The 15,831-nt window shown below is 43.2% G+C and overlaps 1 protein-coding gene across 1 annotated transcript in view; it reads left to right on the forward strand.

Annotated features, from left to right (window-relative positions):
- SPOCK1 (SPARC (osteonectin), cwcv and kazal like domains proteoglycan 1) overlaps window positions 1–15,831 on the forward strand; it is a 319,830-nt gene that overhangs the window by 245,685 nt on the left and 58,314 nt on the right. Inside the window, exon 5 of the mRNA XM_026063359.1 lies at window positions 9,261–9,375. Within this exon, the coding sequence (XP_025919144.1) occupies window positions 9,261–9,375 (115 nt within the window). The remainder of the gene's footprint in view (window positions 1–9,260; window positions 9,376–15,831) is intronic.

Below are 15,831 nucleotides of genomic sequence, written 5' to 3' on the forward strand. Positions count from 1 at the left end.
TCAGTTTGCATGTTATGTGTTTTATGCATGGAGCCAAAACCTCCTTTCTGCAAGCAAAGCCATAATGGGGAAAAATGCTGTTATTTATATTACAAAATGTATGCCGAAGTACAAGCATTGAAAGTCGTACTCTGGGCAGGAAGAGGAAGCAGGACTATGTCAGTTAGTTGCACTAACTCATAGCTAATCACATAAGCTTAAACAAAAATGTGGTTTACACCAGTTTAGTTACCTTGTTCCAATATCCATAACAATTTTCTTAAAATGTGAAATTCCTTGTTCCAGTTTCCAGATGATGTGATATAGGTGCTGTTGGACAAGGGGATTAGCTGCTTTTCCGTAACTGCCTTGTACAACACTTGCATTCAGGATCTTTTCCTTCGTGCATAGGAGGAGGATGCACTAATGCTTCAGATGCTTGAAAGTTGTGCTCACAAATGCTCAGAACTTCCTGAGAGTTGCTAGCCTCCCAGCACAGAAAAATGACCGTTTTTCTAGTTTCAAAGTTCACATTTTGAGCTTTTACCAGCAAACAGCTTATATGAGCCATTTTAAACATCAAAAGAGGTATTTCTTGGCTTGGGCACATCTTTAATTTGAAGCAGATTTATTAAAGGCCGAAACAGGATAATACTGCAAAAGGATTAGCTGTGGTTACTTAATTTTTGAGCAAACAGACTAATTCTGCTTTCTTTGTATGGGCGTCTTTCACAGCGAGTCCATTCACTAAGCATTGAACTAGGCCTGGGGTTTGTTGTGGGGGGGGGGGGGTTGTTTTGTTTTGTTTTTAATTTTTGTTGTTTCTATTGTCACCTTTAGAAATCAGAAGCATTGTTGCAAGCTTTAACTTCAAAGCTCAAGCCAGCTTACTCTTCATTGGTTGCTATGCTCCAAAATACATTCCCTAAGCTTATTTGCCAAAGGTTTTGTTCCTGTGCTTTTTGCCATTGGGGCTTTTGGTTTAGCTTTTGTTTTGCTTTATTCTTTACAAAATACAAATTCTGAGGAGTCAATTAAAAAATAGATTGGCATTCTTAGCACTTAAATTTTGCTGCTGCTCTGAAAGCAGCCAGAGAAATGGTACCGTCGAATGCTGTTTATTTGATATTATTACTTAAACCTCAGATCTGCTGCATTTATAAACAACAGGCAAATGTGTCCAGCTCTGAAAACTGTCTGTGAGATCTGAAAGTTTACTTGATACCATACTTGTCATACATCAATAGCAAGGAATGAAGCCTGCTAGGGAAACGTCACAATCGTTGAAACCAGAGCAAACCTCTTGTGAACTAATTAACCTGACAGATTTTACTGGAAAGCAAGAGGATAACTCAAGTATTGTGGAGAGGAAGATTGGCCTAGTGGAATTTAGTATGCGGAAAGAGAGAAACCCAGACTGACCTTCAGCTCTCACAGGGAAAGACAGAAAGTTTGGTTAAGCACGGATGACATGCCATTTGGAAGCCAAGCACGCACGCTGTAAAAGCTCACATTTCCACTTTTACAGAGGCACTTCTGGGCATAAAGTCCCATGATGAGCGTTGTGTGGTAGCACAGGTAATTTACTGAGGTTTGCAATAAAGATGTATACACTTCAGCTGCTCACAGTGCAACCACTTACGATGTGAAACAAGCCAGGGTGGTCTTTCCCATGCATCTATGTCCTTTATCCTCAACATTTTTACTCATTCTAGAAGCAAAAATACACTGAGTTAAGGACAGGAGGGTCTTTGTAATTATTATTGCTAGCAAAGGATGTGCAAGCTCAGAAGCAGGAAGAGCAGCACCTAGCCTGACCCACGACTCTTCCCTTGGTCTCTCCTATAAGCTCTACCGATCCTTGTCCGTGTGGGCTCTGAGACAATTCCAGGTACTTCCTCAGTCTGCCCAAGGATTTTAGGATGCAAGCCCTGGGAAGCATGAAACTATGAATGTTATCTGCTGCTTTAACTGTTACTCTGTTATTTATGGCAAGGTTGCTAGAGAAGGAATAGATAGTGGAGAAAGCTCCAGGTAGACTCATTCATCAGTGTTTTAAGAAGCAATGCAGGCATAGTAGCAACTTTCCTTCAACTTAGATTTGTAAAAATATGTATTTCAGAGAGACGGTTAAAATGTACTTCTGGACTATTCTCAACCTGCACATATCAGAACCTTATCCTTAATGACACACTACCAGATGCATCAGACACCTTAAAACAGTTGCAAATAGAGTGCAAAAGTGTGGGACCCTCACTTAATGCCAATGCTTAGTTCCTTGCTTTAAGCTCTTGTGCTGCAGTTCTCATAGGGGAACTCTGCAGATGACATATGACGTTGGAATTGCTGATTGATGGGGAGAGTTGGCTGTGAAATTTTTGAGATGCTAAAATATTACTGTCATACTAATTGCATAAAAGCCTGAAGAGAACATGCCTGCCTTTTATATCAGTCACCAGATGCTGCTCTTTTTCCCAGGTATGGACAGATGGATCTGTGACTGACTGAGTAGATGGAGCATTGCCTCATCTGATCATCTAGATTGACAGAGTTGCTATCTCAGCTACATTGCTCTGTTTAAAGTGTCATTGCCTGGGTAGAGACCCTGTGCTTGGGGATCTGAATGTCTTGCATTGCCTCCCCTCTGCCATATGTAGGGTGTTGTTTAGCTGGTAAGTGGAGTATCTGTATGTGCAAGGAGCCACAGATCGTTACCTCTTGATTATGTTCACGTTATCTGATGCGTTGTCTCCATGAGAGAAATTAAATTGCCTTCAGTAATTTGAAGCGAGTAAAAATGACAAATCATCGTTCTCATGTGATCAGTAAATGGCTACAGAATGCAAATGCATCTCAATTACATGGCAGTACATTTCAAGCAGCATCGATCGTTCCAAATCTCCAATTGTTTTCCTGTGGTTTTCTTTACTTTCGCACTAAGATGGCTTTGCTCTATTAAAACATTTTAAGTAGCTTCTTTCCACTTTGAATAACAGTATTAGCCATGAACTCCCAACTTGTGATTATGAAGAGTTAGAATCATCGGATAGACGCAAAAGCAACATAAGAAATATAGAAATGAAAAAAAAAAATGCGGCAGGAGAGAGAGTTTAATGTCTGCATCTGAGGACATGGTGGGTTAGTGTATTGGAAGGCAAAAACTCCCATGTGCAGCTAGCTATCGTGCAAATCCTGCAGGAGGAAAAGTAGACGTTCACCAACAGGAAATGCATTTGGGTGTTCTTTCTGTAGGTGGATATAAAATACGAGCTATAAGATATTGTTTTAAAAGAAGCCAGCATTGCTGGCTACATTTGCATTTGGAATTCTGATCTTGCGAATAGTTCTGACTGGAGAGTTAGCATCTCCAAAGACAGTTCATGCGGTGATTACCGTGCGTCGCACATGATTATGCCGTGCAATGAAGCATCCTGCAGGGATCACTGAGCTGGTGCCAACCTACGGCAGTGAGCGCCCGCACACCCAGAGCGGCCCCGGTGTCCAGCCACCGGCCTGGCTGGCCTGCCCCGGGCCCAAGCACGTCCCGCGGCGCACGTCTGTGTGTCAGTGCAGTGCTTCGGTCCTCGTGTTTGTGTGCAAGGAACCAGCTTAGGTTGCTCAGAGTGCGGGCATGACCCTGGCACTCAGAAATGATATCTAGAGCCACCAGTGTGGAACAGCATTAATGACGTGACCTCCTGACTTAAGGAGTGACATTTAAAGGCTGCTGGTGTCCCATGCTTTCCCGCTGCTCCGTGGTTAATTTTACCCCGTGGGCGAAGTCCTGTCGCTCTGCCTCATTAGAGCTGCAGGACTGCGGAGGGCAGAGCTGCAGTGCTCGGGGCGTTGCTGCCGGAGACCTTTTGGCATTATTTCATCCAGCTGCATAAATCTCTTCAGCCTATTTAATATCAGCGGCTTGGTACCTAGGTCTCTTTCGTCTTGACGCCAGGAGACGGTTCTCTTCTCCCACATTAAGAACCACGAGCCTGTTGTCGAAGCGTGCAATGAGAGACTTACTCAAATGTGTTTTGTATACCTGAGATAATAAGGTCCTTCATGTCATTTCTGGCAAAAATGGGAATTTCCGAGCCAATTATCTGTAACATCTTCAAAGCTATGGCTAGTACATGCTTCGAAATTGCCTCAATATGTATTTACACAATAGATTGTGTTAATTAGAGTTTATTCCACCCTTGACATGCATGTTTAACTCCCGTTAATTTTAGTGGCAGCTATATATTCTCGTAAGGAGAACAGAGCTCTTCATTAGAACTCCAGAGATTTTAAGAGGTTTTTGTAAGACATCTTTGTACAGCTGTTGTTGCAAAGGTAAATTGTGTGTTAGCCTGGTAACTCTTCTAATAGAAAACACGTGACTTTTTTTTTTCAGCCCATCTGTTATTTTTATTGCAATAACACCCATCAGTCCCATCTTGGAGCAGAGCTGAGCCGCACTAAGCTCTGCACAAACGGGGGGAAAAAAGACAGTCCTGCCATAAGGAGATAACCATTCGAATAGAAGAAATACAGCAAGCCTGTGCCCGGAGAAATGACATCTCAGTCAGCCAAAAGGCAGGCAGGCTGTAGAGCAGCCACTTCAGGGTGGATTAAGGCCACCCAAGTCACCAGAGTTTGATCTGTCTTCTCGGTGCCAGGTCGGCAGCGCTCTCCCCCTGCAGCCCCTCTCCTTCCCCGGAGCCCGCAGCAGCGGGGCCGGTGCAATCCCCCGGCTTGCGGAGCAGAAAAAGGGCTGCAGAAGTGCATGGCAGTGGGGAGGGCAAGCTAGGGGATGACACCGCCCTGTCACATAGCCCAAAATTCAAGGCGCAGGTCAGGATTTCAGGCGGGCACTAGGGTCTTGCTCTGCTGAATGCATGTGGTTGACTTTGCTGTCTCCAAACTGCCCCAGCTGGACTGTGTTTGCAGGATGTCGGGTTTTACAGAGCCTGAAAAGTTTGCAGAATTCCTGCTGAAACACGTCGTTCTCCAGGCCCATGTTCAGCAGGATGCAACGGGAGTGCATCGTATGAAATTTCTCCTCTCATGAGTTAAAGAAAAGATACTGAACCGGTTTTTATTGTGCCAAGTTATAAAAAAGAAAAAAAAATAAGTCTCTTGGGCTGAGTCACTGTGTTCCAAACACAGTAATTTTTTTTTCCATCTGATGAAAACTGGAAGCAGAGGCTTATAAAGAAAATACTGATAAGAGTCCTAGCTAAGGAAGTAATGGCAAACGCTGCTTTAAAGCATGTAAACAAACAATCCCTCTCAAACAGGTGTCTGAACTCCAATGGAGTCTAATTATCTGCTAAGACAGATAGGTAAGAAAAAATACTGATATCAGGAAGCTCTGGATTAAAAATATATATGCTGTAATTTCAGGAAGTTTTAGCTTCTGTCTGTGGCAGGTAGTAAGTAAAAGATAAGGCAGAAAATAATGAGCTTTTGTTATTTGTATCTGAAGTTTTGAAGAGACGTATTGTGAGTGAACAAAAGATGCACCATAAAACAAACCGCACTGAAATAACTCCCCGTGGCAATGCGAGAAGCTGCAGCTGAAGAAGGCCCAGCGTTGCTCCAGGCAAAAGCACTGTTGAGCGCTAGAGTTTTAAGGCAACTGCTGTTAGTAAGATGTAATATTTCTGTATTTTAAATTACATTTTAATTAGTATACTGTAAAATTTGACCTCCAATTCTAACCTTGAGCCAGTCTTTTGAGAAAGAGATTTCATGGTAATTTATCTTCCATCATATGTATTGTCTGCTAATTCCTTCATGCTTCCACCAAAAACTATGCTTAGACCTCTTCCCTCCTTGCTAATTCCCATTTCAATTAACGACAGAAGCAAGTAAAAGTCTGGAAGTTATCATCTTCTCCTTCAGCAGCATGGCTACAAAAGATTTTAGAAGATAGGTTTTGTATTATAACTTTTTCAAGTTAAGATGAGAGTCTTGGAGAGCCGTCACCGTGCCGAGCCCTGGGTCGGGCGTACCCTTTCCTCGTGCCCTTGTGTAATAGCTTGGTTGTGTGATCACCGGGACACGGAGCGCTCCAGTTGTCCATCCTCTCCATGCCCCCACGAATGGTAGCACGAGAGTCGCGTGAGAATACATCCCAGGCCACCTAGGACGCCGGCAGCAGAGGAACCGTCCCTGAAGTGCTCAGTTCCTTCTGCGCTGGAGATGAAACGTGACCTGTGAATTCAGCGATATTACTAACATGCAGGTTAGAGCAAGACCTGGCTGCTGAAAGTGGAAAGCCAGTGTAAAGAGGGGCAGAGAGATACGCTGTTTTATTCCATCGTTAAGAAATGTCTAGGTTCTCCTCTAGTAGGGACCACAAGCTGGAGACTGATAGGCATAAAATAGCTGGCAATAAATTTTATGTAGCTATTTTCTTTCTCTCTCAAATGTGAATGCTTATGCAAAACACATTGCTGTAGATTCACGGACAATAAAGAGAGAATCATTATCCGAGTAGCGGATTCTCTGGGGAACACTTTAGCCAAAACACTGTCTGCAATAATTTCCCACATCTTAGTTGAATAAATTAATTTATGAATTTTCCATGAGTATGTTCAACCGTTTCTCCCCTCATATATTTTATCGATCTCCATATACATTTAGCAACAAATAACAGAGCTGATTTTCCATTTGCAGTGAAATGGTTTAGTGATGTTTATGTGGGCCTTGGGGTTCATAGTAAACAAAGACAGTTCAAACACCAGGGAGGTGGCAGAGGAGCAGCTCTCGTTCTTACTCTGCATGTTCAGATCATAGAAATTGCCCTTTTTATTCAGTGTCTTTTTTGGTTTGTTTTAGCTTTTTAGTAGTCGTTTTTATCAAACATTAAGAATGCTGAGGAAAAACTTGCCTTGCTCTTCCCATGTACAAAACTCTTTTTTTCTTGACTACACGCGATAATGGGCTTGAAATGGGCCTTACCGTCTTAAAGGTGGTTTGGAAGTATAATTGCTAGTGCTTAGATACATAATTTATATTTAGTATGCATAATAAAGTATGTAACTAATTGATGTTGTGTAAGGAATTAAATCATCAACTCCAACTGCAGGAAAAAGATTTATGAGTGAGCTCTCAGCAACGTCTTGACTATCAGAATAGGCTGCGGAAGAAGAGTTTCCTTTTTCTGCACGGTGCACTCAGAGCCTTCTCCATCCTTCTGAGGCGTTTTCCGTTGTGTTTGTGTTCTGTGCAAACGGCATCGATTAGGCAAGTGTGTTTGTGGAGCAGACAGATGAAAAATAAGTACTTATATTCCCTACAGTCTTGCAAGAAATAAGCAAAGCGCAAGCTAAGCAAAACCACATGCGTGCGTGTGCCCATGCATTTTCTAAATCAGAAAGGCAGAACATCACACAGAGCATGCAGCCACCAGGGTGCATTGAAGTTCAAAGTGGCCCGGGAGATAACACTGCCGGAATAGGTTGTAGGCACAGGGTAATGGTCTCCTGCTGCTAGATTAAAGCCTGGGCAAAGATGAACCCTTTTAACAAAAATAAACAGAGGCAAAGCCAAGATATGTCCAGTACTTTCAAAGCAGGAGACATTTATCTTGTAACAACATCCTGTTCTGTTCTCTTGGCTTCCAGTGTACCAAAATAACAGAAGATGCTGCTGTGATTTTGCTCAGCGGCGGTTGCTGTACCAGCTACAGTTGCCCGCTGCATCCGCACTGGGTAACCTTCTGGTCTGACGCCGTGTGTCCTTCGGCCTTTAAGATGCCTGCACAGCTCGAAACGTGCTGTGTCACACTGTGTATGCATGCTGACCTACTTTTAAGTGGAAAAAAAATAATCTATAGTAAAACCCAGCCCTATTAAAGGGATTTTAGAGCCCCGCGTTTCCAGGTTTGCCTGGCAGGAGGCAGTCTCTGTAGGGAAGAGCGCCAGCCTCCGTGCTGCGGGCAAAACTCGCCCCTGTATTAAAAGCCTCAGACCCTGTTCTGGTAGAATCAGTGCTCAAAGAGGGGAAAAAAGTGGGATTGAATTCAGTTCATTAGGCGTCAACAAAGAGAACATCCTGCACGGTTTTGCTCCCGTGAGGTATTTTCTTTTACTCCATTTTATGAGTACATTGGTCCAGTCTCCAGCAATCGTACTGCTGCATGCAGCCTGGGGAAAGTGTCTTTGAGGCAGTAACTGCAGAGGGAGAACAGCTACATGGACACAGAGCTCTTAGAGGAAAGTCAGCAATAAAATATACGTAATGCAAACAGCAAAGGCGATGAATAGTCAGTATGGTATAAATCAGGGCTTTTTAACTAGCACACTTTTGCAATATTAATTCCACTGAATTGCCTCATTTGTCCAATCCTGCACGTGTCCCGCTGGCCTGCATGGTTCGACTGCGGTGATTGTCAGGAGGTGCTGTAAATCCCGTCTGCCGAGGTTTTAGGGAGAGAAAAGGACAAGCAACGACGCGCAGATAGAGAGGAGCGTAGTCTACTGCTCATAGCTTAATCTTCAATCTTCAGTTGCCTTATGACTTTGTTGTATTTCTGGATTTGACGGCAGGACGGGTGGTGACTTTTAGGATGGGGCTGTTAACCGTTGAGGCAATTTATGGTCGTTTGTAGGAACGATGTAAAATTTCCTCCTAGTTCAGAGAGGTCAACGTATTGATGAGAAGCAGCCCCGTCAGCCAGAGACCGAGCCTCTTCGCTGAGCGCTTCCTCTGCAGAAGAGCTGACTTTCCCTCGCTCCCCACTGCTGCAGCGATGGGTGCCTGGTCACTGGTGTTACTCAAAAGGAGCCGGACCTGTTGCTTTCAGGGTCAACTGAGAGCTCCCAGCTCCTCGAAAGACCAGGCTAATAAACCCGTAGTGATATCAACCAGCAGCAGGTCGTGCATGGCACGGTTCGCTAGCGTTCATGGGTGAAACGTGGTGCCGCAGCACGGGGAGGAGCGCGCTGTGCTGGCGTCCGGGCGGGCTGTGTTGGCTTCCCAGCTTTGCCGCTGCTTGCTCGGGTCACCTGGGAGAAGTTGTTTCTTTCTCTGCTGCAAATTCCATGTCTGTAAGCAGGGAATAATAACACTTTATGAGGCACATTTAGAAGTGCCAGTGCCAAACGCTGCATAGGAAGTAGCTGGTATTGTTATCTGTAAAAATAAAAACAATGGCATTTTCAAAAGAGACTGAGGTTTTGCAATCTGTCCAATGCCATTGTTGCTAAAGGCAATTTCTCATTTAATCCACAGCTGCTGCTTTTATATCTTGTCCTAATTCAAAACACATTCTTGCCTTTTTATCATTCCAGTGCAAGTTGGAGTTTCACGCGTGCACTTCTGGCAAAGCCATCACAGCCCGATGTGACGGGCCCTGCCCCTGCCTTCCGGGACCTGAAAATCCAAAACACAAGACGGAGAAGGCTGGTGAGTTGACCTGTTAATGAAATTTTAACCGATTGAGTGGTTCCTGCTTTGTTCTCAGAAAACCTTAAGAAAGATGGTTCTTTTCTAGGCACTTTTGTAACACTTTCTGAGAAAATGCTGAAGCCATATTATCAGCTATGGTACGACTAACATGCAGTGCTTTCAAACATCGTACCTGCAGCTAAACTAGCACCCACTCGATAGAGAGTCTCACAGGAAAACTAAGTTCTGACTTATGATTTCTCTCTTTTGAGTGAAAATATTTTGAATAAAAATATTGAAGCCTTATAAAAGAAGACAGAAAAGAGAAAAACTACTTGAGACTTCATTACTTTGTAAAGACAGTCCCTCTCAATGAAAAAATATATATATCAGTAGCCAAATGGGTTTTTCTGTATATCATGCAAAAAGGTGTTTAAAGTTGCATGGGGACACACTCACAAACACATGTTACTTAGGAGCTGTATTATCATTCTTGTTACTGTTATTAACATTAGAAATTGAATAAACATTAACTATAGATATATCTCTGTATTTATATATAAAATTGTTTGGCTGATGGTACAAGAGTTACTATGCGACAACAAGCTCCTCATAAATGATGCTATATAAAACTGAAGATTAGAGTCTCATCACCAGCGGCTGTTTTGTCTTACAGCTCTTTAGCGATGCTGTACTTAGGTCTGTAAACCTAGTGAGCTGATTCACTCCCCCAGCTCTTTCCCAAAGAGGTAATCACAGATGGTCTAGGAGTGACCGCGTCCAGAGGGAATTAGTTCTTGCAAAATAGATTGACTAAGAGCAAAACACCAGCAAAAGCAGGACAGATGCCACAGCCAGGTTTTGTCAAGGAGCTTCAGCCCTGTTATGGGCAAAGCCCTTTGCAAGTGAGAGGAAATGTTGCTTGTGACTGTGGTTTCTTAAAATTAGTGCAGATGTGCTGGTGGGAGCAGCTGTGGCAACGCGAATATTAGCCTTCTAAATACAGTGTTGTCTTCTCCCCCTCAGGAGCAGTGCTAATAGAGTTAAATCACTGTCAGCTGCTGGCCTCCTGTCTCTCCTAATAGCTCACAAGGCCAAAGCGGTGATTTACACCGGGTTTGCTGTGTCATGTTAAGCAGTGAACTGTATTTGTTTGCCCTGTGCACTTACACGTGGAATGCAAAAAGGATGAAGCTTTGACAGCGGTCTGCTTGACGCAAAAATATTTGAGAACCTCCCTTTGATGTCACTCCTCCCTGTTAAGGACACAACCCAACAGCAGTAAAGACAGAAACAGCAAAAAATATATATATATAGTTAACACTGGTGAAGATGCTCGTGGTGATGCACATACTTTAGCCTCTAGCACGGTGTCACTAGTTTTCACATGAAGGCTTCAGGAGAGCAGGCAGAGGGGCAGCACGGACAACCTGGCAAAGGTTACCGCCGGAGCTTCCCGGGGCAGTGCTTTTGCAGGCAGCCTTGTGCTCAGCCTTGTGACCAAATTTCACTTTGGTCCTACGAAACCCTTATGTATGTGCTTAATTTTAAGCAAACAATCGGTCTTCCTGAGGTTAAGCACATACCTAAACCCTTGAAGGATTAGAGAAGATCGTTGCCTATAAATTGCATGCAAATAGGTAAGCAGTGCTGGAGTTTCCTTAGCGATGTTACGAGGAGGTCAAATTCTGCAGTGTTTTTCCTTCCTGCCTGCCTGCCTTTCTGCCTGCCTTTGTTACGTACACACATAGAAAACTCCAGCTGAAGTGGTCAGAAGTTTGTGCTCCTTTAGAGGCTGGGAGGTTTGTCATGTAAAACCAGAGGAACTTAACTGGAGCTGCACTCTTTAATAACACTCACGTTATTGCTGGGGGGGTTTATGTACTCCTCCAGTACACTACGATAAACTTAGTATCGTGCATAAGCTAGAATGATTCATCTGCTTTCTGGAACAAAGAGTGATTCTACAGCCTAGATTTCAAAAATGCAGGTTTATTCCGTCTTTTGCAAATCACAGGCATTTTTCTGCATAGCTATCAAACTTAGATGAAGCATTTTAGATGGCAAGGCTCTGAAATCAATATATAACTTTAATATTGCTTTATGTGGTTTGAATCTTTTGGTTACAGAATACTCGCTGATAAATTGCCTTATTCATATTTTGTCTCTTCTGCAGTCAGGCACAAACATATACTTTTCTTCTCATAAGCTGCTCCCTATATGCCCTCTTTGTTGTCCTTATCAGAAGGAGTATCAGATTAATAAATCTTCAGTGACATTTTAAGCTTACAATTTCATTCACACAAGAGAAAAAAGATTCTAATAACCCTTATCTTGATAAATGCAATTTGACAGGGTATATGTATTCTGAAGCCCAGGCTCTTGTTTTGCTTGGCTCAAAACTCTAGCCAGCAAAGCATTAATTTAATGGATGGGGTGATCTGTGGAGCAGCTTTCCTGAATGCTTTCTCCTGAGGCCAAACTTGAGTGAACAGTACTCATGCCACTGCCCTGGAGACAGCAGCGAGAACAAGGCTATGAAACGACAGCCTCAGTTCTGCCCTCTTCGGGGTGGCGCGCAGAGGGTGCTCTGCAGCTTTGCTCCTGCCCTCTTGAAGGAGCACAGTCACCTAGGAAATAAGGAAAATCTTCATCAAGTGCGTATAGAAATGTTCAAAATACTACATTAGGCATCTTCTGCGTTGAGTGTGGGCAAAGAAACTGCTCGTGAGCCTGCGTATGGCGTCATAAGCAACATACTGGTACAGGTGTACAAGTGAGCATGTGTGCGCATATACACAAAAAATTCATAGCAATATCATCTTCTGCCGTATCGCTGGCTGTTGCTTTCTGCAACACACCTCTCGATGGCGTGTTGCAGTTTCCCAAAGCACAGGGCAGCAGCCCCTGCTCTTGTAGGTTTGCCCCATGCCTCTCTGTGGAGTAGCCAGGTCCTCGGGAGGCGTAAAGGATCTGCTCCCGGAGCAGACAGGTACAGATGAACATATCCATGCAATTCATAAACAGTGGCATCATTTAAATTAAACTCTGTACTGTGTTTTTTAACAGCTGCTTCCTTATCACCACATTTTAGGGCGACAGGTTAAAGAGAAGCTTCCATCCAAAATTGTCATGAGCTGAAAAAATAAGCCAGAAGGGAGTCCACTGAAGGTGGCGCAGCATCCGTATCAGCTACCTGCCCTGTTTCCTCTTTAGACACTTGCTTCATTAATCTGCAGCCAAGCGGTTCATAGATCTTCATCGTGCATTCAGCAAGCAAAACAGCAGCACAGTCTGGGCACATAAATCCAGGGAGCCAACTTGAATGGCTGTGTTAGTGGGCAAACCTCCATGGACTTCATTAGAAAAACGCCCACAAAAGAATTTGGTGTTGAGACTCAAATAATCAATAATGAAGGGGCATTCTAACCCGATTTATCTTAAATTTTCCTCTGGATCTTTGAACAAGCCAGTAACACCAATTAAGACTTCCTTAAACTTACTTACTTAGGTTCCTCTCTTCAGACTTTGTCTCTTCAGCCGGCCTGCGGAGCGTAAGGGAGTCTCAAACCGAATATTTTTGTGCTGTCAATCTTTTAGCAAAGAGCTCCCAGAAGTTTCCCTGAGAGCTCACGAGTAAATTCTATATACCCAAATAAATTATAACCAGGTGCAATTTTAGCAGAATCTGGAGAGGAATTTTGTAGTGTGTGTGTCTGCCCTTTGCAGTCTGGATGCTAGCCAGGTTTTTGTGGGAATTGTGAATTCCAGTTGTTAACCATAGGAAAACTCTCAATAGTACCGCCTTTCATGAATATTCCCCTTTTTGCTCAGCAAGTCGTGTCACCTGGTTTTGGAGGAATAAGGTCTCAATACTGTCTAAGCTGACATGTGTGGGGTGCACAAGGCAATCCCATGGCAGAACATTTCACGACCATGAAGCCTGCCTGGTCCCAGCATCACTAGGGTGGTCTCCCCTTCTTCAGACCTCCAGACCTCTCAGTCTGGAGCTTCTGACTAGCATTTTGGTTACTTGGTGTCCTAGTGTTTTCTCTCATCTTAACCTAAAATTCTTTTATTTTCCTCATATAGTACTGTGGTATCATTAATATTGCTGAATTGGTATAAAAATCAGTAGATTGATTTCTTATACAAAAGAATTACGATGTTGACAGTAGAGAGACTATTTCTACTCCCTGTTTCGATGCCAAGTTTGTGAAATCCATTCAAGTACAGCATAATCTTAAGTAGAAAATGATAGAGAGCTAAGCCTCATGCCTCATATAGACATGTCAGTGGAAAAATACTAAGGAGAATTACAGTGCAAATGCTTCCAGCAAAATGGAAATGCAGCTCCTTAAGCTACTGCATAAACTTTTTTATGCCTATTATACAACAAGGTTAAATATATGTGCCTGCGAACTTCCAATTTGAAGGCAGTTTGCATTAATCTTTGCACATTCATTCAATCATATTCAAATATTATTCCATAATAAATTACTTTCAGAAATTAAAAATGTAAAGGAACATTTAATTTCCAGAGCACTGTTATTCTAAATGTCACGACCTTTTTTTATACGCTTGTGAAGGGAATTGGCAGCAGCATCAAAGAAAAGCAATCTAAGTGTATGTGCTCGGAGGAAACAATTGACTGCAGCGTCTGAGTCGTATTCCTTCCTGCTCCCCTGTGCTCCATCGCAAACAACTCTGCTGGGAGGTTGAAAATCAAGACTAATAATTATGTTAAAATTTGGAATTCCTTTTATGGTGGTAACTGGTGTTACGGAAGAGCTAGTAAAAGAACGCAAATGCTAGCGAGAGAAAACCACACCAGAATGATTAGCTTTGACGGCAAATGGCAACAACATAGCTTTGCACCGTGAAGGTAGATCTGAAGAGATGGCAGGATTGCATTCTTCATTTTTTTAAATGGAGTTTAAGTCAGTTGTGTGCGAAGTAGAAAACAGGATTCTGCAGCGGTATTAATGGAAGACAAGCCCTGATGCTGTCTCCCTTTTCTTTTTGAGGCCCATTTAGATTCCTTTGGTTTATCAAAACACTAGATCTGCCTCATTATTCACAGCAGTATCGCAGCTTTACACCGTGCTTCCATGAGAACCGCTGATTTCCGGCTCAGCCACCCGGAGGCGAGGGCTGAGCTGGAATCCGCACTGAGGTTAGCTGCCCTTCCAGAGCACCTGCACCCTGTTATCCAATACTATAAAGTGAATAAAGATATAATTTCAGCAAAAGAAAAGGACTGGTAACTGCTTTTTAGTGGCACCTAACTGGACAGCAGTTATTTAAGAGGCAAAACGCTGTCTGTTGGTGGTTTTCACGTACTTCTTCCCCAAAATTCTCCAGTGTTAATTATCTTAAATTCCTTCGCAAATGTAACTTCAGTTGGCGCCAGCTGAAGTCAGCAGACCCCTCTGTAAGCCGAAACAACCAGTCCGAGTTCCTGAGAACCTACTGGCAAGGGAAGAGATTTGCAGCTGCGTGTGCAGCGTATCCCTTTAAAAAGTCAACATCGTGCAGGAATTGTGGCGTCTCTTGGCAAATGTGAATTTTTAGTTGCGGCAGCACGGTTCTGCCTGCCTCCTACCTGCGTGCAAAGTCCTGCTTGTTATGCGCCTTAGCAGCGTCGTAGCTCCAGCAGGACGGTCAGCGCTTATTGGCGTCACAGGTTCTCTTTCTGACCACGCCGCTTCCCGTGTTTCCTGAGAAGTTGCATGCAATATTCCCAACACACCAGTCTTGATTTGTCTCCACCAGCCTCGCAGGTTCACCGAAGCATGACCGGATGCAGTGATTCAAGCTAGGTTCATCCCTAGCTGTGTGTTGCGTCTTTTTGACCTTGCAGAAATGCCCCAGGCAACTTATAAGGGAATGCTATTGTCTCGATAAGGCAAGTGTAAGGTCGATAAAAGGCAGAGGAAAATATATTCAGTTTTACTGACTGTTGTTTAAATCTCTAAAGGGAACTGAGAGAACGTTTTTAAGTTAGAGGAATAGGTCTGGGCAAGCTTTGTCAAGAACCTACCTTGATTAGGGCGTAGTTTAGGATCTGAATTGTAGCGTTTACCTACCAGGGCTGTGCGGGGTGATGGATGAGAAGGTCTAATGCTCCATTCCCCTCTAAAAGGAGCACTCAGTGTGGGAAGTTTATTCACGAAAATCATAGTTGTCTTTCCCAAATGAGCTGAAATACTTCTTGTGGCTGAGTGACTGACAACTAAAAGAATTTCAGGTCTTAGAAAGAACTCTTTCCTTTAAAATCCACTTTCGGCAAATATTTCAGCTTAAAATTGATATTCACGAGTTTTCATGACTGCAGAGTACATCACTTTAAAGTTTATGAAGATGAAGTATGAGTCATGAACACAGTTGAGTTGAAATTAGTTCTTGGGTTTGATTTAGTAACACCAGGAAATTTTTCCCTTTGTGGCTTTAGCTTTGAGAAAAGATTTTTTT

The sequence above is a fragment of the Apteryx rowi genome, unplaced genomic scaffold, assembly GCF_003343035.1.
Source record: "Apteryx rowi isolate R43461 unplaced genomic scaffold, aptRow1 scaffold_2, whole genome shotgun sequence".
Lineage (NCBI taxonomy): Eukaryota > Metazoa > Chordata > Aves > Apterygiformes > Apterygidae > Apteryx > Apteryx rowi.